Source organism: Mya arenaria, chromosome 3, assembly GCF_026914265.1.
Source record: "Mya arenaria isolate MELC-2E11 chromosome 3, ASM2691426v1".
Lineage (NCBI taxonomy): Eukaryota > Metazoa > Mollusca > Bivalvia > Myida > Myidae > Mya > Mya arenaria.
Window position 1 is genome coordinate 63,897,733 of NC_069124.1, and position 23,523 is coordinate 63,921,255.

The 23,523-nt window shown below is 41.6% G+C and overlaps 1 protein-coding gene across 5 annotated transcripts in view; it reads right to left on the reverse strand.

The window, feature by feature from the left end:
• Positions 1–6,290: 6,290 nt before the first annotated feature.
• Positions 6,291–23,523, reverse strand: part of LOC128227692 (CD109 antigen-like) — a 44,679-nt gene continuing 27,446 nt past the window's right edge. For all 5 annotated transcript variants that reach the window (XM_052938456.1, XM_052938459.1, XM_052938455.1 and 2 more), the window contains 15 exons: positions 23,099–23,218; positions 22,550–22,789; positions 22,153–22,291; positions 21,382–21,564; positions 19,915–19,996; positions 19,558–19,804; positions 17,982–18,165; positions 11,754–11,929; positions 10,858–11,037; positions 10,510–10,572; positions 10,167–10,276; positions 7,591–7,744; positions 7,279–7,381; positions 6,923–7,023; positions 6,291–6,468 (listed from right to left, as the gene is read on the reverse strand). In XM_052938456.1, the coding sequence (XP_052794416.1) occupies positions 6,454–6,468; positions 6,923–7,023; positions 7,279–7,381; positions 7,591–7,744; positions 10,167–10,276; positions 10,510–10,572; positions 10,858–11,037; positions 11,754–11,929; positions 17,982–18,165; positions 19,558–19,804; positions 19,915–19,996; positions 21,382–21,564; positions 22,153–22,291; positions 22,550–22,789; positions 23,099–23,218 (2,097 nt within the window). In that variant the 3' untranslated portion in view covers positions 6,291–6,453. The remainder of the gene's footprint in view (positions 6,469–6,922; positions 7,024–7,278; positions 7,382–7,590; positions 7,745–10,166; positions 10,277–10,509; positions 10,573–10,857; positions 11,038–11,753; positions 11,930–17,981; positions 18,166–19,557; positions 19,805–19,914; positions 19,997–21,381; positions 21,565–22,152; positions 22,292–22,549; positions 22,790–23,098; positions 23,219–23,523) is intronic.

Sequence of the window (23,523 nt, forward strand, 5' to 3'; positions counted from 1 at the left end):
TGGGCGATTCTTGGGTATCGGGACAGATTCTGGACGATTCTGGTGTGTCAGGACGGACAATGGGCGATTTTCGGATATCAGGAATAATTCTGGGCGATTCTTGGGTATCAGGACTTATTATCGGCGATTCTCGGGTATCAGGACTTATAATGTGCTATTCTCGGATATCACGAATGATTATGGGCGATTCTCGGGTATCAGATCAGATTATGGGCGATTCTCGGGAATCAGGAATGGTTATTGACGATTCCAGGGTATCAGGACTGATTATTGGCGATTCTGGGGTATCAGGACTGATTATGGGCGATTCTGTGGTATCAGGACTGATTATGGGCGATTACAGGGTATCAGGACTGATTATGTGCGATTCTTGGGAATTAAGACTGATTATGTGCGATTCTAGGGTATCATGACTGATTATGTGCGATTCCGGGGTTTCAGGATTGACTATGGGCGGTTCTCGGGTATCAGGACTGATTATGTGCGATACTGGGGTATCAGGACTGATTAATGGCGATTCTGATGTATCAGGACTGATTATGGGCGATTCTAGAGTATAAGGACTGCTTAAGGGCGATTCTCGGGTATTACGACTGATTCTGAGTGATTCTTGGGTATCGGGACTGATTTTGTGCGATTCTTGAGTATCAGGATTGGTTGTGTGCGATACTGATGTATCAGGACTGACTTTAGGCGATTCTCTGGTATCAGGACTGATTCTGGGCAATTCCGGGGTATCAGGTCTGATTATGTGGGATTCTTGGGTCTCAGGACTGATTATGTGTAATGTTGGCGTATCAGGACTGATTCTGGGCGGAGTATCAGGACTAATTATTTGCGATTCTGGGGTATCAGGACTAACCATGGGTGATTCTCGAGTATCAGGACTGATTCTGGGGTATCAGGACTGATTATAGGCGATTCTCGGGTATTAAGACTGATTATGTGCGATTCTGGGGTATCATGACTGATTTTGTGCGATTCCGGGGTTTCAGAACTGACTATGGGCGGTTCTCGGGTATCAGGACTGATTTTGGGAGATTCTCGGGTCTCAGGACTGGTTATGGGGGATTCTCGAGTATCAGGACTGATTATGTGCTATTCTGATGTATCAGGACTAATTGTGGGCGATTCTCGGGTATCAGGACTGATTATGGGCGTTTCTGGGGTGTCAGGACAGATTCTGGGCGATTCTGATGTATTAGGACTGATAATGGGCGATTCTTGGCTTTAAGGACTGATTCTGGGGTATCCGGACTGATTCTAGGCAATTCTGGGGTATCAGAACTGATTCTGGGCGATTCCGGGGTATCAGGACTGATTCTGGGCGATTCCGGGGTATCAGGACTGATTATGTGCGATTCTTGGGTATCAGGACTGATTCTGGGCGATTCTCGGGTATCAGGACTGATTATGTGCGATTCTGGGGTATCAGGACTGATTCTGGGCGATTCTGGGGTATCAGGACTGATTCTGGGCGATTCTGGGGGTATCAGGAATGATTATGTGCGATTCGGGGGTATCAGGACTGATTATGTGCGATTCTCGGGTATCATGACTAACTATGGGCGATTTTCGGGTATCAGGACTGATTATAGGCGATAATCGGGTCTCAGGACTGGTTATGGGCCATTCTGGGGTATCAAGACTGATTATGTGCGATTCTCGGGTATCAGGACTGGTTATGGGCGACTCGAGGGTATCAGGACTGAATCGGGGCGATTACGGGGTCTCAGGGCTTATTCTTTACATTGTACGTTTCTGGTCTATGAGGTCGTATGTAAGTGCTCAAGTAGACATTTTTTTATACTTTAATCAATCTATAAATAGTTAAGATAGGGTAAACTTTGAAAAATGTTCTTGTCTGATCATGAGAGTTCATGAGATAAGATATAATTACCTCTTGGACAATTTTGTAATAAACAATGATCAAAAGGGTTGTAAGAGGATATTTTTATGAGTTTCAAATAGACTAACGTACGATTTGTTTTACAGATGTTCTTGTTTGAGCTTAAATATCAATAAAATTCGAACTCTGTGATGGAATTTTTAGCAACCACATGCTTCAAGTAGTGTCAGTGCAGGCAACTGTATCAAATCCTGTCAGTGTGCAGGAAAGTAATCAAGTCCTGTCAGTGTGCATGCAGACAACAGTACCAAGTCCTGTCAATGTGTAGGCAACTGTATCAAGTCCTGTAAGTGTGCATGCAACTGTATCAAGCTCTGTCATTGTGTAGGCAACTGTATTAAGTCCATTCAGTGTGTAGGCATATGTATCAAGTCTTGTCAGTGTGCAGACAACTGTATCAAGTCCTGTCAATGTGTAGGCAACTGTATCAAGTCCTGTAAGTGTGCATGCAACTGTATCAAGTTTTGTCAGTATGCAGGCAACTATATTAAGTCCTGTCAGTGTGCAGGCAACTCTATCAAATCCTGTCAGTGTGCAGGAAAGTAATCAAGTCCTGTCAGTGTGCAGGAAAGTAATCAAGTCCTGTCAGTGTGTAGGAAAGTAATCAAGTCCTGTCAGTGTGTAGGAAAGTAATCAAGTCCTGTCAGTGTGTAGGAAAGTAATCAAGTCCTGTCAGTGTGCAGGAAAGTAATCAAGTCCTGTCAGTGTGTAGGAAAGTAATCAAGTCCTGTCAGTTTGTAGGAAAGTAATCAAGTCCTGTCAGTGTGTAGGAAAGTAATCAAGTCCTGTCAGTGTGCAGGAAAGTAATCAAGTCCTGTCAGTGTGTAGGAAAGTAATCAAGTCCTGTCAGTGTGTAGGAAAGTAATCAAGTCCTGTCAGTGTGCAGGAAAGTAATCAAGTCCTGTCAGTGTGCAGGAAAGTAATCAAGTCCTGTCAGTGTGTAGGCAACTGTATCAAGTCTTGTCAGTGTGCAGGCAACTGTATCAAGTCTTGTCAGTGTGCAGGCAACTGTATCAAGTCCAGTCAGTGTGCAGGCAACTGTACAAAGTCTTGTCAGTGTGCAGGCAACTGTATCAAATTCTGTCAGTGTGCAGGCAACTCTATCAAATTCTGTCAGTGTGCATGAAAGTTACCAAGTCCAGTAAGTGTGCATGCAACTGCATCAACTCTTGTCAGTGTGCAGGCAACTGTATCAAGTCCTGTCAGCGTGCATGAAAGTTATTAAATCCTGTCAGTGTGCAGGAAAATTATCAAGTATGTCAGTGAATGGACAACTGTATCAAGTGTGTCGGTGTGTAGGCAACTGTATTAAGTATGTTAATATGCAGGCAACTGTATCAAGTCCTGTCAGTGTGTAGGCAACTGTATCAAGTCCTGTCAGTGTGTAGGCAACTCTATCAAGCTCTGTCATTGTGTAGGCCACTGTATTAAGTCCATTCAGTGTGTAGGCATCTGTATCAAGTCCTGTCAGTTTATAGGCAACTGTATCAAGTTTATGAGTGTGTAGGCAACTGTATCAAGTTTGTGAGTGTTTAGGTACCTGTATCAAGTCTGTGAGTGTGTAGGTATCTCTTTCAAGTCCTGTCAGTGTGCATGCAGACTACTGAACCGAGTCCTGTCAGTGTGCAAGCAGGCAACTGTATCAAGTCATGTCAGTGTGCATGCAGACAACTGTATCAAGCCCTGTCAGTGTGCAGGCAACTGTATCAAGTGCTGTCAGCATGCATGCAGACAACTGTACCAAGTCCTGTCAGTGTGCAGACAACTGTATCAAGTCCTGTCAGTGTGCATGCAGGCAACTGTGTCAAGTCCTGTCAGTGTGCATGCAGACAACTGTATCAAGTCCTGTCAGTGTGCAGGCAACTTTATCAAGTCCTGTCAGTGTGCATGTTGTCTGTATCAAGTCCTGTCAGTGTGCAGGCAACTTTATCAAGTCCTGTCAGTGTGCATGCAGACAACTGTATCAAGTCCTGTCAGTGTGCAGGCAACTGTATCAAGTCATGTCAGTGTACATGCAGGCAACTGTATCAAGTCCTGTCAGTGTGCATGCAGACAACTATATGAAGTCCTGTCAATGTGCAGGCAACTCTATTAAGTCCTGTCAGTGTGCAGGCAACTGTATCAAGTCCTGCAAGTGTGCATGCAGGCACCTGTATCAAGTACTGTCAGTTTAAGAGGGTTGGTTGATTTTAGCTCCACTGACCAAAGACCAGAAGAGCTATGGGATACCGCGGTCTCCGTGGTTCGTGTGTTTGGTTGTACACAATTGCTTGTGAACATTCAATTATGTCAATAGGGCCAAGTTTGCTCAAAGTATGCCCCTTATGGGATCAAAGCTGGCCCAACCCTTTTCGATTTTTTTCCTCATTTTTGTAGCTACAATAAAAAGTTTTTAGAGATTTAAAGCAGCAACGAAATCTGGACCATGTGTACAGTTTTGAAAACAAATATCAATCTTGTCCACGAAAGACCTTGATTGCGACCTTTTGAGCTACTTTCTTTGTGAAGCTTTAGCAATGTTATTTGGACGATGTGTTATGTTTTTAAAGCTAATATCAATGCTCTGCTTAGATGACCTTGATGTGACCTTTTGACCTACTTTCTTATTTTCGAAGCCGGTACGACTAAAATACGAAAATAACCAATTTTCGCGAAAATAGGTTATTTTCGCGAAAATAGCTTTTTAGACTAAAATACGATGTTGATCACACCTCCTTCCGAAATGTGCAACATCAAAGCGGTTATACACACTTGTTTGTCATTAAGCGGATTAAGTTAATGACAATGACCCATAATTATAGACCGTTATTGCTACTGCAGCAGGTACACGATAAAACTAAAGGGAACAATCAAAGATATGTCCTACAACAATAGTAGTCTTAAATCGCTCATTGCTGATAGTAGTGCTCATCCCGATTTTTATGGTGAAGTTTTAAAGAAAATTTGTAAAATGTTTCCAGCAGGTAGTTGGGCAGATAGACTTAATGAATTACTTGGATATAATAATTACTAATAACAGACGGATCTTTGTGTGAGAAAAGGATAGCACTATCATCTGCATATAATATTAATTTACATTTTTCACTTATGCTTATACTCATATCATTGACATAGCATAAACACAGCAACGGTCCAAGTATGCTTCCTTGAGGAACGCCACAAGAGATGTTCATGAATTCAGACGTTGTATTATTTACATTGACAACTTGTTTACGTCCAGATAAATATGATTGAAACCACTCAATTGAATCCACACCAATTTCTTTTAACTTCTGACATAGAATTTTGTGATCTACGGTATCACAACCGACATGTATGCCTATGACAGGCAGAGCTTAAAATGTAATTTTCGCCAAAACTTACCAGATCTTAACCAAAATCTTATTTTCGCGAAAACAACTTTATTTTATCCCAAAACTAACTACATTTTTGTCCAAAATGTTATTTTCGCTCAAACTAACCCTATTTTCAGATTTTTACCAAAACTTATTTTTCCCCAAAAAATTATTGTATCCAAAAACTAACTACATTTTTGTCCAAAATGGTATTTTCGCCAAAACTTACCAGATTTTTATCAAAATCTTATTTTCGCGAAAATAACATTATTTTAGCCCAAACTAAGTACATAATTTTCAAAAAATGTTATTTTCGCCAAAACTTTCCAGATTTTTACCAAAATCTTATTTTCGCGAAAATACCTTATTTTAGCCATAAACTAACTATTTGTTTGTCAAAAATGTTATTTTCGCCAAAACTAACCCTATTTTCAGATTTTTACCAAAACTTATTTCCGCAAAAATAACTTTATTTTATCCAAAAACTAACTACATTTTTTTCCAAAATGTTATTTTCGCCAAAACTTACCCTATTTTCAGAGTTTTACCAAAACTTATTTCCCCCCCCAAAAAAAATATATTTTATCCAAAAACTAACTGCATTTTTGTCAAATGTTATTTAATGTTTAATTTACCAGATTTTTATCAAAATCTTATTTTCACGAAAATAACTTCATTTTCATCAAAAATAATCTTATTTAAGTAAAAAAAAGCTATTTTCGTATTTTAGTCATACCCTTCGAAGCTACTCAATAAAATTTGGACCATGTATACAGTTTTGAAAACACATATGTATCTTGTCCGCGGAAGACATTGGTTGCGATATGTTGACCTTCTTTCTTTTGTTTTGAAGTTAAAGCAATGTTATTTTGACCATGTGTAAAGCTTTTAAACTTATATCAATGCTGTGCTTGGATGGCCTTCTTCTTATTTTTGAAGCTACTGCAATGCAATTTTCTGCACCACTAGCTATATATTGGTGACACAAACGTGTTAAAACATTTAAGGACCCCCGCACTTAATAATTAAGTATTAAACGAAAAGGGAAATATTCACGTTTATTTATGATTCATATACTATTTGAAAATGTTTATTTCTACACAAATAAAGTACAACAGGCAACTGAATATTTCAACAAATATTTTACATGACTGAAATTTAAACTTCTATTAATACAAGTGGTTTTTCTCTGTCCTCACTTGAACAACACTATAGTCCACAGCTCTGAAACAAAAAAAACATACATTTATAGTAAAGTCTATGATATAGTTTTGACATTCTCCTGAGATTTTTGTATAGAGAAAACTCGGCGTTTTCATTGTATAACCCGCATGTCAATTTCAATTTTGCGTTCTGAATTAGCGCGACGTCATTTAACAAATGGATTTCGACGTCACAGTTTTCGGATATATTTATACAAACGTAAACATAATCCTTTCGCCAAATGTTTTGTAAAAAGGAACGTACATGTGATGTTAATACAATGAGTATCGCTAAATTAGTATCAGTAATATGAACTGTTGACGTCATATTTTCGCCTACGTAATTTTTACAACCTATTTCTGCTTGTCGCGTTGGAATCTATGTCTCAAAGACATAATTTGTTTACATGTTTTGCAATTGTTAAGGTATAGGCTGATGTGTTGAAAGACTCCAAACGTAAAATAATAATCCCTACACTGAGTTGGACAGTGTTTCCTTCGCCACAGCAACCATTGCACGTGCTGCATAGGTTCGGCTGCAGCCCGGATGGAATGTGTTCCACCATAGCGCGCTCACCTACGGGAAAAAGTTTAGGTATGATTGTAAAATTTGTTAAATTTATTAAATGATAATTATCCATTACCAAGCTAGTACGTTTAGTTCTGAGAAATCGTTTCTGACGTAAGCTTTACATTTTAATGTGTTCAAAGTAACAGACTAAGAAAATTGTTTAATGATAATATTGGTTTCTGATAATGTTAGTATCAGTAGATCAAGCTACTTTTCAAAATGACGTTTTCCAACTTTGTGTGATTGAACCAAACAACTCACTTGGTTCATAGTAGGAATAGGCCAACACGGAGAAGGGTTTCAAGTTCGCTACAAACGCTACCCTCTGGGTAGGGACAGTTACACAAACGTTGTCCGAACCAATCTGAAAGCATTTTTTTTGTTATGTCGTATATGATTAAAGTTTATACTGGCACAAATGCACCATTTTAGGAACATTGCAACAACGGTTACGTGGTGTTAAAGTGCAAACATATCGAATATATATACACACATATAAGGTGAAATATTTAAGTCCGGGTGCGGGTCACGCAACAATAAACACTTGCGAAACTACGTATCACATGGCGTTACCTCGTCAAAGTAGATGATGACTCTTGTCCCTGAGCGTTCCTTCCGCTTAAAGGTGCCGCTAATAACTGTGATCTCGTCAAACTTGGCTTCAAAACCAGACAACATACCGATGTCCAAGAGCGCCATGCCGCTCTTACTACCTACGATGTTGTACCTATGAAGGATGTAACAAACACTTAGATTGTAACATAACATAGCTATTTCCGAGCTTGCCGAGATCATCGTACTGTCGCGCTATCATCATCGTACTGTCGCGCTATCATCATCGTATTATCACGTTAACGTGCCTGTACTGTCGCGCCATCATCATCGTACATTCGCGTTAACATCATATTGTCATGCTATCATCATCGTACTGTCGTGCTATCATCATCGTATTATCACGTTAACGTGCCTGTACTGTCGCGCCATCATCATTGTACATTCGCGTTAACATCACTGTACTGTCATGCTATCATCATCGTACTATCGCGTTAACGTCACAGTAATGTCGCGCTATTATCATCGTGATATCGCGTTAACGCCACTGTTCTGTCGCGCCATCATCATCGTACTATCGCGTTAACGTCACTGTACTGTCGCGCTATCATCATCGTTCTATCGCGTTAACGCCACTGTATTGTCGCACTATCATCATCGTACTATCGCGTTAACGTCACTGTGCTGTCGCGCCATCATCATTCTACTGTCGCGTTAACGTCAATGTACTGTCGCGCTATCGTACTGTCGCACTATCATCATCGTACTATCGCGTTAACGTCACTGTAATGTCGCGCTATCATTAACGTACTATCGCTCTATCATCATCGTACTATCGCGTTAACGTCACTGCAATGTCGCGCTATCATCATCGTACTATCGCGTTAACGTCACTGTACTGTTGCGCTATCATCATCATACTATCGCGTTAACGTCACTGTACTGTCATGCTATCATCATCATACTATCGCGTTAACATCACTGTACTGTCATGCTATCATCATCGTACTATCGCGTTAACGTCACTGTACTGTCATGCTATCATCATCGTACTATCGCGTTAACGTCACTGTCATGTCGTGCTATCATCATTGTACTATCGCATTAACGTCATTGTACAATTTTATCAGGTCATGTAGCAAAAAAACGGCTGTTTAAGTATCTATGAAATAAGTAAATAGAATGAAAACATGCAAACACATAAAATTATAAAGCTTTATTAACAATATTACGAGTTAAAAATGAAAAAAAATATTATTTTTTTTTGGTCGCCCGACAACTTTTTGAAATTTATTTGTAATTATATTTGCCCCTTATCCCACCCACCCAATCCCCGACTCATTGTATTTTTTAAAAATAAATCCTATATATGCTAGGTTTCTTATACTATAGAACTGGCAGGAGGTGTTTGAAAACTATTGTAATTACGTGCAATGACATCAATCGGCTAACTAGTGAAGTAAAAATAACACCGAATGTTCAAAACATACAGCGTTAAGCGAAATCAACAGGAAGGTTTTGAAATCATTAAATCAGTATCTTGAATGAGTATGTCGTTACTGGATGAATATAAGAGCCAAAACCCGTTTTGGTGGAACATGAACATTATAAAAATTGCGTTGTCGCGGAACGGGAACATTATAAAAACTGCGCTGCAGAGGGACGGGAACAATATAAAATACTACGCTGTCGCGGGACGAATACATAAAAACTGTGCTGACGCGGGACTGGAACATAACAAAAACTGCGCTGTCCCGCGATGGGAACATTATGGAACTGTGCTGTTGATGAACGGAACCATTATAAAACTGCGCTGTCGCGGTTCGGGAACATTATGCGAATGTGCTGTCGTGGGACGGGAACATTATAAAACTGCGCTGTCGCGGGACGGGAACATTATGAAACTGAGCTGTCGCGGGACGGGAACATTATAAAACTGAGCGGTCGCGGGACGGGAACATTATAAAACTGCGCTGTCGCGGGATGGGAACATTATGAAACTGTGTTGTCGCGGGACGGGAACATTATGACACTGCGCTGTCGTGTGACGGGAACATTATAAAACTGCGCGGTCGCGGGATGGGAACATTATGAAAATGCGCGGTCGCGAGACGGGAACATTACAGAACTGCACTGTCTCGGGACGGGAACATTATAAAAATGCGCTGTCGCGGGGCGAGAATATTATGAAACTGCACTAGTGCGGGTCTGGAACATTACGAAACTGCGCTGTCGCGGGACGGAAACATTATGAAACTCGTGCTGTCGCGTGATGGGAACATATGAAACTGATCGGTCGCGGAACGGGAACATTATGAAACTCGTGCTGTTTCGGAACGAGCTCATTATGAAACTGCGCGGATGCGGAACGAAAACATTATGAAACTCGTGCTGTTTCGGAACGGGAACATAATGGAAATTGTGCTGTCGCGGAACAGCAACATTATGAAACTATGCTATCTCGTAGTAAAAACATACACGTTATTAACTTATTGTTTCCAAAGAACCTGCAGAGCACAGCTCAAACTGAAATTAAAAATCGACGCTCAGATTTGCCTAGAATTGTTCAGGTTAAAAATCAAATCAAATGTACTCACGATGCACAAACTTGGACAGAATAGCTGGTCGCCGTTACTTCACTCGACGTCACGGAGAGAATGTACTTGGCCACCGTCTCCTCTGAACGCACGTTGAAAAACTGGTTTATCTGCATAGTGAAGTGTCGAGTATCTATTTTATGTGGCATTATATACTTCATAAACATTTAATTTCAGTGAAAAGGTGGAAAGATTAAGTAAGAATTATTTCAACTGTTTTAAAAACATAATAGTAAATAGTTTCATTTTCTTTCGTATGAGAGCATTATTTAAGCACATTGGAAGTATGCCTTTCTGGCTTTAGCAAAAATGTCCTAAAGAATGCATATAAGCTTCACTTTACCTCGACCAAAGCCAACCCTGTTCCTGATGCCTTGATGACCACTTGGTTAACGGATCCGTCAAACTAAGGAAAGGTCAACATTCAATATTGTGAATAATAAACTATATTAAAATACAATACACGTAATATAAGTGCCTATTTACTCTTGTGTATTTATATATGATCAGTACATCGTATCAGAGATAATGAATACCGCCACATTAGGAAATCGGCCAGCCCGCTGATAGAGAAAAAATCTGCATTGTCATACATACAGGCAATACATCCTATTTTTATTTTAAAGATAATTGATGGGATTTAAAGGAAGATTATTAATACTAAAACCACCTCAAAGTATACATTACGTACGTCGATATACTGGAGTACATCATGATTTTCTCGGTTGAGCGTGATGGTAACAGGTGGGCCGTCGACTAGAGTGTTGTCCGCGCTTCTTGTCCGCGTGTTGACGGTCACACTGAGCGCCACGTTGTCGGTGTACACCAGACTCGCGTACTCCGTCAGCGCCTGCAGGGCCACCACTGTGTCCTGATGCGGAAAGAATGATTTAAGTCTACATACCATAGAATCGTGCATTCAGTTAGCTTTCATCGATAATAAAATTTGATACTTCGTTGGTAAAATGTGCACATGTACTCGAGGACATTCAGGCTTTAATGCAACTGAACCGTTCATATATTTAATGCAGAAAAAAATGTTATAATACTTTTGTAACTAAAAATAGATCTACTTTTCGGTGGCAATTTAGTAAATAATTTTAAAGAAATAAATAATGTAATGAATGCCATGTCTTGACATTCAGGTCCTGTGTAACGTTGTCGATCATTACGAAATAAGAGTTTGTTTTATATCACAATGTCATTACATTTTCTCTAGTACAATGCACAAAATATTCATAATTATTCCAAAAAATCATGACATGTAGGGGCGGTGTAATTTATGCATATTGTTTCTACCGAAACGACTAAGGAAATTTATGAATATATACATGTTATACCAAACACTGCAGACAAATAACTAGAGTTTTGTTCTGAAGAAGTGAATGGACCAGGTAATTGTCAAGCAGTGAACAGACTTGATTTATTGTCAAGCAGTGAACAGACTTGATTACTGTTAGCCTGGGTGGGGTCCAGGAGGAAAAGGAGACGCAACTTCAAAGTTCATGCAGATATTTGTTGTGTATGTTTATAATATATAATTGCTCTAACAAATATATGTAATTCCTATAAGAACAAAACATCCACCTGTGTCGAGACAAATCCACCGTAGGGGTTCCTCTGTTTGGCGAGCCAGAGAAGGATCTTGAAGCCGTTATCTCTGTCACCCTGTCCGGAATCCCTGGTACTGTATGTTAGCAGCGCGTACGCCGTCGTCTCCACGGACAACGAGGACGAATCGTTCTTCCAGTAAATATTGTTTCCTGGAGCGAATGGATTTGATGGTAAATATAAATAATAACAATGTGTTGTTTTTTTCAATTTCTTTGGACCTTTTATTCGTCTTATGATTGACAACATAACGTCAAACCGGATACCCCTGATATAACTACACTATGCTATAGTGTAACGAAACAAATACCATGGTTTCCGAGGATGAATGTCAAGTTTATCTGTAAACATTTAAAGTATCTCTGAACTTGCATCGCCTCCAAAAGACCTGACTATAAACAACACACTTTTAGTTTCCCAAAATGAGGCGTTAAAACGTACATTGAGTAGCCAAGAACACCGAGTATTAGACTCTCAGAATCCCGAGTTTTAAACCGTACTTTTTTAATCACAAAGAACGCCGAGTATAAAACTGTACGTCTAGTCACCCTGAGTCTCAATGTCCCGAGTATACACTCCGTACTTTAAGTCGCAAAGAGTACCGAGTACAAACACCGTACTTTTAGTCGCCGTGAGTTTCAAGAGTTTCAATTATATAACCACCGCCCATGCAGAGTCTCAGAGCACCGAGTATAAACACCGTTCTTTCAGTCGCCAAGTATCAGAGCCCCGAGTATAAACACAGTCCTTTTTGTCGCCAAGTATCAGAGCCCCGAGTATAAACACCGTCTTTTCAGTCGCCAAGTATCAGAGCCCCGAGTATAAACACCGTCCTTTCAGTCGCCAAGTATCAGAGCCCCGAGTATACACCGTCCTTTTTGTCGCCCAGAGCCTCAGATTACCGAGTAAAACACCGTCCTTTAGTCACACAGAGTCTCAGAGTCACGAGTATAAACACCGTACATTAGTCACCCAGAGTCTCAGAGTCCCGAGTATAAACACCGTACTTTTAGTCGCCAAGTATCAGAGTACCGAGTATAAACACCGTACTTTATTCCCCCAGAGTCTCAGAGCCCCGAGTATAAACACCGTACTTTAGTCACCCAGAGTCTCAGAGTCCCGAGTATAAACACCGTACTTTTAGTCCCACAGAGTCTCAGAGTCCCGAGTATAAACACCGTACTATCAGTCGCCAAGTATCAGAGTCTCGAGTATAAACACAGGCCTTTAGTACCCCAGAGTCTCAGAGTCCCGAGTATAAACACCGTACTTTCAGTCGCCAAGTATCAGAGTACCGATTATAAACACCGTACCTTTAGTCGCCCAGAGTCTCAGAGTCCCGAGTATAAACACAGTCCTTTAGTCACCCAGAGTCTCAGAGTCCCGAATATAAATACAGTCCTTTAGTTACCCAGAGTCTCAGAGTCCCGAGTATAAACACCGTACCTTAAGTCGCCCAGAGTCGCAGAGTCCCGAATATAAATACAGTCCTTTAGTTACCCAGAGTCGCAGAGTCCCGAGTATAAACACAGTCCTTTAGTCACACAGAGTCTCAGAGTCCCGAGTATAAATACAGTCCTTTAGTCACCCAGAGTCTCAGAGTCCCGAATATAAATACAGTCCTTTAGTTACACAGAGTCTCAGAGTCCCGAGTATAAACACCGTACCTTAAGTCGCCCAGAGTCGCAGAGTCCCGAATATAAACACCGTACCTTAAGTCGCCCAGAGTCGCAGAGTCCCGAGTATAAACACCGTACTTTAGTCACCCAGAGTCTCAGAGTCCCGAGTATAAACACCGTACTTTAGTCACACAGAGTCTCAGAGTCCCGAGTATAAACACCGTACTTTAGTCACCCAGAGTCTCAGAGTCCCGAGTATAAACACAGTCCTTTAGTCACACAGAGTCTCAGAGTCCCGAGTATAAACACAGTCCTTTAGTCACCCAGAGTCTCAGAGTCCCGAGTATAAACACAGTCCTTTAGTCACCCAGAGTCTCAGAGTCCCGAGTATAAACACAGTCCTTTAGTCACACAGAGTCTCAGAGTCCCAAATATAAACACAGTCCTTTAGTCATCCAGAGTCTCAGAGTCCCGAGTATAAACACAGTCCTTTACTCACCCAGAATCTCAGAGTACCGAGTATAAATACAGTCCTTTAGTCACACAGAGTCTCAGAGTCCCGAGTATAAACACAGCCCTTTAGTCACCCAGAGTCTCAGAGTCCCGAGTATAAACACAGTCCTTTAGTCACCCAGAATCTCAGAGTACCGAGTATAAATACAGTCCTTTAGTTACCCAGAGTCTCAGAGTCCCGAATATAAACACCGTACTTTAGTCACCCAGAATCTCAGAGTCCCGAGTATAAACACAGTCCTTTAGTCACCCAGAGTCTCAGAGTCCCGAGTATAAACACAGTCCTTTAGTCACCCAGAATCTCAGAGTACCGAGTATAAATACAGTCCTTTAGTTACCCAGAGTCTCAGAGTCCCGAATATAAACACAGTCCTTTAGTCACCCAGAATCTCAGAGTCCCGAGTATAAACACAGTCCTTTAGTCACCCAGAGTCTCAGAGTCCCGAGTATAAACACAGTCCTTTAGTCACCCAGAGCCTCAGAGTCCCGAGTATAAACACCGTACTTTAGTCACCCAGAGTCTCAGAGTCCCGAGTATAAACACCGTACTTTAGTCACCCAGAGTCTCAGAGTCCCGAGTATAAACACCGTACTTTAGTCACCCAGAGTCTCAGAGCCCCGAGTATAAACACCGTATTTTAGTAACCCAGAGTCTCAGAGTCCCGAATATAAACACCGTACCTTAAGTCGCCCAGAGTCTCAGAGTCCCGAGTATAAACACCGTACTTTAGTCACCCAGAGTCTCAGAGCCCCGAGTATAAACACCGTATTTTAGTAACCCAGAGTCTCAGAGTCCCGAATATAAACACCGTACCTTAAGTCGCCCAGAGTCTCAGAGTCCCGAGTATAAACACAGTCTTTTAGTCACCCAGATTCTCAGAGTCCCGAATATAAACACCGTACCTTAAGTCGCCCAGAGTCGCAGAGTCCCGAGTATAAACATCGTACTTTCAGTCGCCAAGTATCAGAGTCTCGAGTATAAACACAGGCCTTTAGTCACCCAGAGCCTCAGAGCCCTGAGTATAAACACCGCACTTTAGTCACCCAGAGTCTCAGAGTCCCGAGTATAAACACCGTACTTTTAGTCGCCAAGTATCAGAGTACCGATTGTAAACACCGTCCTTTAGTACCCCAGAGTCTCAGAGTCCCGAGTATAAACACCGTACTTTCAGTCGCCAAGTATCAGAGTACCGATTATAAACACCGTACTTTCAGTAGCCCAGAGCCTCAGAGTCCCGAGTATAAACACCGTACTTTAGTCACCCAGAGTCTCAGAGTCCCGAGTATAAACACCGTACTTTAGTCACTCAGAGTCTCAGAGTCCCGAGTATAAACACCGTACTTTAGTCACCCACAGTCTCAGAGTCCCGAGTATAAACACCGTACTTTAGTCACCCAGAGTCTCAGAGCCCCGAGTATAAACACCGTATTTTAGTAACCCAGAGTCTCAGAGTCCCGAGTATAAACACCGTACTTTTAGTCGCCCAGAGTCTCAGAGTCCCGAGTATAAACACCGTACTTTCAGTCGCCAAGTATCAGAGTACCGATTATAAACACCGTACTTTCTGTAGCCCAGAGCCTCAGAGTCCCGAGTATAAACACCGTACTTTAGTAACCGAGAGTCTCAGAGTCCCGAGTATAAATACCGTCCTTTCAGTCGCCAAGTATCAGAGTACCGATTATAAACACCGTATTTTCAGTAGCCCAGAGTCTCAGAGTCCCGAGTATAAACACCGTAGATAAGTCACCCAGAGTCTCAGAGTCCCGAGTATAAACACCGTACTTTAGTCACCCAGAGTCGCAGAGTCCCGAGTATAAACACCGTACTTTCAGTCGCCAAGTATCAGAGTCTCGAGTATAAACACAGGCCTTTAGTCACCCAGAGCCTCAGAGCCCTGAGTATAAACACCGCACTTTAGTCACCCAGAGTCTCAGAGTCCCGAGTATAAACACCGTACTTTTAGTCGCCAAGTATCAGAGTACCGATTATAAACACCGTCCTTTAGTACCCCAGAGTCTCAGAGTCCCGAGTATAAACACCGTACGTTCAGTCGCCAAGTATCAGAGTACCGATTATAAACACCGTACTTTCAGTAGCCCAGAGCCTCAGAGTCCCGAGTATAAACACCGTACTTTAGTCACCAAGAGTCTCAGAGTCCCGAGTATAAACACCGTACTTTAGTCACCCAGAGTCTCAGAGTCCCGAGTATAAACACCGTACTTTAGTCACCCAGAGTCTCAGAGTCCCGAGTATAAACACCGTACTTTAGTCACCCAGAGTCTCAGAGTCCCGAGTATAAACACCGTACTTTTAGTCGCCCAGAGTCTCAGAGTCCCGAGTATAAACACCGTCCTTTAGTCACACAGAGTCTCAGAGCCCCGAGTATAAACACCGTACTTTAGTAACCGAGAGTCTCAGAGTCCCGAGTATAAACACCGTACTTTCAGTCGCCAAGTATCAGAGTACCGATTATAAACACCGTACTTTCAGTAGCCCAGAGCCTCAGAGTCCCGAGTATAAACACCGTACTTTAGTAACCGAGAGTCTCAGAGTCCCGAGTATAAACACCGTACTTTCAGTCGCCAAGTATCAGAGTACCGATTATAAACACCGTACTTTCAGTAGCCCAGAGTCTCAGAGTCCCGAGTATAAACACCGTAGATTAGTCACCCAGAGTCTCAGAGTCCCGAGTATAAACACCGTACTTTAGTCACCCAGAGTCTCAGAGCCCCGAGTATAAACACCGTATTTTAGTAACCCAGAGTCTCAGAGTCCCAAGTATAAACACCGTACTTTTAGTCGCCCAGAGTCTCAGAGTCCCGAGTATAAACACCGTACTTTCAGTCGCCAAGTATCAGAGTACCGAGTATAAACACCATACTTTTAGTCACCCAGAGCCTCAGAGTCCCGAGTATAAACACCGTACTTTTAGTCACACAGAGCCTCAGAGTCCCGAGTATAAACACCGTACCTTTAGTCGCCCAGAGTCTCAAAGTCCCGAGTATAAACACCGTACTTTCAGTCGCCCAGTCTTAGAGTCCTGAGTATAAACACCGTACTTTCAGTCGCCCAGTCTTAGAGTCCCGAGATGAAACAACGTACCTTTAGTCGACCACACTCAGAGTTCCGAGAATAAACCCCGTACTTTTAGTCGCCCAGTCTCAGAATCCCGAGATTAAACACCGTACATTTAGTCGCCCAGTCTCAGAGTCCCGAGATTAAACACCGTACTTTTAGTCGCCCAGTCTCAGAATCCCGAGATTAAACACTTTACTTTTAGTCGCCCAGTCTCAGAGTCCCGAAATTAAACACCGTACTTTTAGTCGCCCAGTCTCAGAATCCCGAGATTAAAAACCGTACTTTTAGTCACCCAGTCTCAGAGTCCCGAGATTAAACACCGTATTTTTAGTCGCCCAGTCTCAGAGTCCCGAGATCAAACACCGTACTTTTAGTCGCCCAGTCTCAGAGTCTCGAAATTAAACACCGTACTTTTAGTCACCCAGTCTCAGAGTCCCGAGTATAAACACCGTAATTATAGTCGCCCAGCCAAGAGTCCCGAGATGAAACACCGTACTTTCAGTCCCCCATCCTCAGAGTCCCGAGATTAAACACCGTACTTTTAGTCGCCTAGTCTCAGAGCCCCGAGTGTAAACACCGTACTTTTATCACCCAGAGTCTCAGAGCCCCGAGTGTTAACACCGTTCTTTAGTCACCCAGAGTCTCAGAGCCCCGAGTGTTAACACCGTACTTTAGTCACCCAGTCTCAGAGGCCCGATTATAAATTATAAACACCATACTTTTGATTGCAGAATAACAGTAGTACAATTCTCTGTAAACACCAAAAGTTCCAAAACGCTTTCAAATCCTATACACGTCAAGTAAACATGCATATGTAAACGCTGAGTATAATCATGATTGTATCACCAAAGACACCATGTAGACAACAATGTGTACTTCAAACGCTATCAATACATAATTAATACCCTGGAATCAAACACCCACTTTTTCCATTTTTTTTTTTTACAAAGACAATGGCAACTACATATATGCTGTCATAAAATGAAGACTCACCTTCAGTGACACGGTTAGCGCTCTGTTCAAGCTGTGTGAGGATGGAGTTATGTTGGGCCAATGGGTAGATAGCGTAGGCGCTGATCGCCCGCTCATAGTCGGTCGTCATCTGGCCGATGCTGTTCACGAGGTAGGAGGAGGCCGATGATATGGCCCCAGCCAGGATTGCCTTGGTAGCGTCGTTCTGTAATGTTTTGGTTGCCATTTTTGAATATATGAGGGCCATTTATATTTTAGCATAAAGTTTGAAATAGTGAAACTGTCAAACATGAAAAGGTCAGTCAGTATTTCTATTACATGTAGTATATTGAATGGATTAAGTTATTCCTCACAGATCGTTTGCGCTCATAGATATGATGAATTGGCACTGCCTTTTCGCTGGACTGATCAACGACAAATAGCCACGTTGATGTCTGAAAGCCATTTGAACTCGATGATGCGAAATGGCTCAAATAGAGCGTGATAACAGCACATACGAGTAGTTATCTATGAACTGTACACGTTTCTTAGCATGTATTTGTCGCCTTTTCGTGTGCTTTCCCTTCCGCCTCATCAAATGTAGTCACCGACAAAGGAGAAATGTTTTGCACACGTGTTTTCAACCTTATTCGCAAAACAAGATAAAGTACACGGTGCGTATCCATATCGGTACCCTCTTTGCGAAATCTTCTGAAACGGTACCCTTTTTGCACATGCTCCGGTCATTCTCTGCTGAAAACAATTCGGCGATGGACAACAATCCAGTTCATGTTCATTCTACTGATGAAAGGAGGTATGTCATGTGCAAAAGAAGTATACCACGGAACACTAGAATGTTATAGCTATGTCTTTTTTTGTAATGTGCCCATTTTTCAATTACTGCAACTCCATAATAAGCTACACAATATCGATATGTCTTGCCTCGCCTAGCGCCTCTGCATGTTCTGAAGTAACAATATATCGCCATTTCGCCCTCAGTTTGGGGCCTCTTCCAGCGACAGCGAGCGTCGTTTCTAAACGCAAGGGATCGGTGTTTTGCTGAAGAGTCCAAAATGAATGACATGGTATGTCTCTTAACTTGGTCGCGATGTTTCTCGATTACAGGGCACAAAACAGTAGTAAACGATACGTCCTAGATATAGTGCAGTTGATTCGTTTTTGTATACCTAATACTTGCGCCTAAGTGCGTTAATTAACGCCTAATCCATGCAGTGCTCGATCAAAAGGGTTGAAAGTGCATCTGAAATTAATATTTGCATTCAGGTGGTGGTGTGTAAGCTATTTATACTTGCACTCAGGCCTTGCCCATTCGGCGAGTGCTCCGTTAAGATTGTAAGTCATTTTAGGTTTTTTGGAGCATAGTACACAGACAGAATGTTACCCTGGTTAGAGCTACCATGGTTCGTTAACGTGCACCAGTGTATAGCACTGTCACACGGGACCCCCAATTTAACGACCCTCCCGGAAGACGATTAGTATTTTTATAGTGATGCGACGGGGAATCGAACCTGCGACCCCTGGATTGATAGTCAAGTGTGTTACCACTAGACCACGGATCCGCCACCAGGCATTCAAGTGCAGCCACCCCATTAAATACCTTGAGTATCTCCGCCTTATTCACTTCCTTCAGAGCAATAAGCCCAAATGCCGTTAGGGCGCGGATGGTGGACGCGGTGCCGCCCTGAAGCGCCCTGTGGATGACCGTTCCTGGTTCCGTGAAATCGCCATCAGGTGTTTGCTGGTTCTTCATAAAACGGACGGCTCGGTCGACTACATCCGAATCGATCGATATAAGTCCAAGCTGGTTGGCCTGGGAGAACGACTTAACGACGAACGCAGTCAACCTGCAAAACAACAGAGTCACTTCACACGTCTGCCCTAATGAGAGTAATAACTACAATGTGTACGAGTGTGTTATAAATTTACTACTTTTATGTAATCAAATATTCCCTACCAAAGACTTCCAGCATTGTCTGCCTCACCGAAAGCACTGAATGATCCGTCACTCCTCTGGTATATCAGTTGCCGCTGGTACCCTAAAATAATCATGATTACAATGTGCATGTATTGACGCTGTCCAAATTTAAGTTTTTAAATTATCGGCATATGGCATTTCTTTTTTCCTCTAAAAATACATTTAAACTATCGGGCAAGATGCATCACCCGATACTAAAAAAAGGTTTTAATATCGACTGGCGTATGCATGTAGAAATGATGATTATGAGGAAAAGGAAAAGGTAAATATACATAATTAAATCATTTATAATTGTATACTAAATGTAAATATATTTATGTATTTGCATGTTTTATTCTGTTAATGTGCCTAACTTTTGTCGTATGCAAAGACATAAACTTAGAGGGGATAATAAGACATGGCAAGAACTTTCACTATCATTCTAACCAGTGAGGAGCGTTGTTCTGAACTTTTACTATCATTCTAACCAGTGAGGAGCAATGTTCTGAACTTTTACTATCATTCTAACCAGTGAAAAGCGTTGTTCTGATCTTTTACTATCATTCTAACCAGTGAGGAGCATTGTTCTGATCTTTTACTATCATTCTAACCAGTGAGGAGCATTGTTCTGATCTTTTACTATCATTCTAACCAGAGAGGAGCGTTGTTCTGAACTTTTACTATCATTCTAACAAGTGAGGAGCGTTGTTCTGATCTTTCACTATCATTCTAACCAGAGAGGAGCGTTGTTCTGATCTTTTACTATCATTCTAACCAGAGAGGAGCATTGTTCTGATCTTTTACTATCATTCTAACCAGAGAGGAGCGTTGTTCTGATCTTTTACTATCATTCTAACCAGTGAGGAGCATTGTTCTAATCTTTTGTTCTGAACTTTTACTACCATTCTAACCAGTGAGGAGCGTTGTTCTGATCTTTTGTTCTGAACTTTTACTATCATTCTAACAAGTGAGGAGCGTTGTTCTGAACGTTTACTATCATTCTAACCAGAGAGGAGCATTGTTCTGATCTTTTACTATCATTCTAACCAGAGAGGAGCGTTGTTCTGATCTTTTACTATCATTCTAACCAGTGAGGAGCCTTGTTCTAATCTTTTGTTCTGAACTTTTACTACCATTCTAACCAGTGAGGAGCGTTGTTCTGATCTTTTGTTCTGAACTTTTACTATATTCTAACCAGTGAGGAGCGTTGTTCTGATCTTTTGTTCTGAACTTTTACTATCATTCTAACCAGTGAGGAGCGTTGTTCTGATCTATTGTTCTTAACTTTTACTATCATTCTAACAAGTGAGGAGCGTTGTTCTGAACGTTTACTATCATTCTAACCAGTGAGGAGCGTTGTTCTGAACTTTTACTATCATTCTAACCAGTGAGGAACGTTGTTCTGATCTTTTACTATCATTCTAACCAGTGAAGAGCGTTGTTCGGAACTTTTACTATCATTCTTACCAGTGAGGAGCGTTGTTCTGATCTGCTCCTGCAGTTCGGGCTTGTTGTCCCAGCGGAGGGTATTCTGTAGGTAGCGGGCGGCGAACACGCCGGGGGCGAACTTTATCATGTTCTGCTCTCCGCATCCGGACGGCATCTGAATCATATTCTCCAGGTTCTCAAAGGTAGAGCCGAAAATGTCACCTATAGGAGAGAGATAGTGTGAAAGCGGTGTGTTTGAAAAAGAGTACAGGGGGCAGTGGGAGGCGATCTGTACTCCCAACCTGTCAGATATCTTGATCAAGCTCTCAAAGCTCCCCAAAGATGAGCCAAACAAGTCATCTGAGGTTAGTGGTTAATTTGGGCTAAGATGAGAGTAAAAAGGGTGAGTGGAAATGCTGATCATTTTCCGTGTATCCGGGTGGGATCTTGGTCAAGTCATCGAGGCTCTACAGTGTGGAGCCGAGCTGGTCACCTCTGAGGAAGTACTTATGTGTATCTGCTGAGAGAGCAGAAATGTTAACGGAGCAAAGAAGATCATGTTCTGTATGCCCGCATAAAAACCTCTTGACACAGTCACCCAGATTGTGGCGTACTTTGACAGAGGAATACCGAGTTTTAATGCAAAATATCGATGTGAAAAACATTACAAAATTGCACGTACATATTCACTCTTTATATAGAAGCATTTATGAGCTACGAAACTTATTGAACACTACTCAAAAGAAGTATTACTAAGCGCCTTTACATGTCTAAATTTATGGAAATCTTTACGTCTTTTGCTATCCTTACCAATGACGGTGACTCTGATTTTCTCGGAGTCTTCCACCTTGCCCTGAGGGTACACGACATCTCGCTCCTCTGTCACCATGCCCGCAGGGTCTATGCTTATCAGTACCGGCTGGTTTTTCGTCTTCGGAACACCCTCAGCCTTACATATAGATTTTAAAATTTAATTTTATTAGTTTAATAACTTAAACAACATCAGTAAACTGAAGGTAATAAAAGAGATAGCAATTTGTGTAAGACTTTTTTTTCTAAAAGTACGTTTTGTTCACAATTGAATTCTTTTTCAATGCTGAAATGCTTTTTAAGTATTGCAATTCTAAGTAATACGTTTTGAAGTTGGGTAAAAGATGTCATATTTAATAAGCTTTAGACACAAGCATAGTTTAATAGTGTTCCTTACCTTTGTCGGTAGTTTTCGGATGACTTCATCATACAAATTTATTGGAGGCGGCAGTGTAACTCTGACGTTGACGTCGAGGTCCCCCACGACTAACGGCCGTATGTTGAAGAAGACGGAGACAGCGTTGCCTTCGATGGTCTGCACGCACTTTTCCTGTGGTCCGGAAATGACTGTCGACGCCCCGCTGCCGTCAACTGACAGAATCTCGTACTGAGGCGATTCCAGGAGACGAACTACAGCCTGCAAGTAGCCGAGTTGTACCTTATTTTAAAGAGTATTTAAATATGCATCTGTTCCGCAGCTCAAATTGTCAGATTGGTATTCTGTTAACATGCAGGCATTGTTTCGAGACAAATAATCATTTCGGATATTCGTTCGAGATACAAGTGTTTGCATTCTTATATGCGAAAGTAAAAACAACAACTCAATTTTATTTATTTTTAAAAACTAACATGTTCTACCGTTCTTCGCGGTGAAACAAACAACGAAAAAGCATACGGAATACCGGCTATCATTGTAATAATTTTTTTTGCTTATGTTTAATCTTACAAAGGGATTAGCTCCCGTCTCCCTGTAGTTGAAAACGTTGGCTTGAATGACTGCGTTCTCGCCCCGGGTCACAGAGTATGGCAGTTGCAGGTTCACGAAGAAAGGCTTGAACACCGTCAGCTAAAGAGAAGGAAAACGAAATATATAACACATACGTTCCTTAAAGCTGCACTCTCACAAAGTGACAATTTTTACCTTTTCATGTTTTTTGTCTCAGGATCAGGTGGCATCAGTGCGTTCAGTTCAGTCATATAAGATAACTCACAATAGAACCAATCTCATTTGTTGTGTACACTGCCGGAAATTTCATTTTTGTTCTTAAGTAACGCCTTTAGCCATAAAACATCGATTTTCAAACGTAAATATGGAAACTGCGATCTGCTCTTTAGTCAGCAGTCTTATATCAATGGTTTCCAGACATTTAC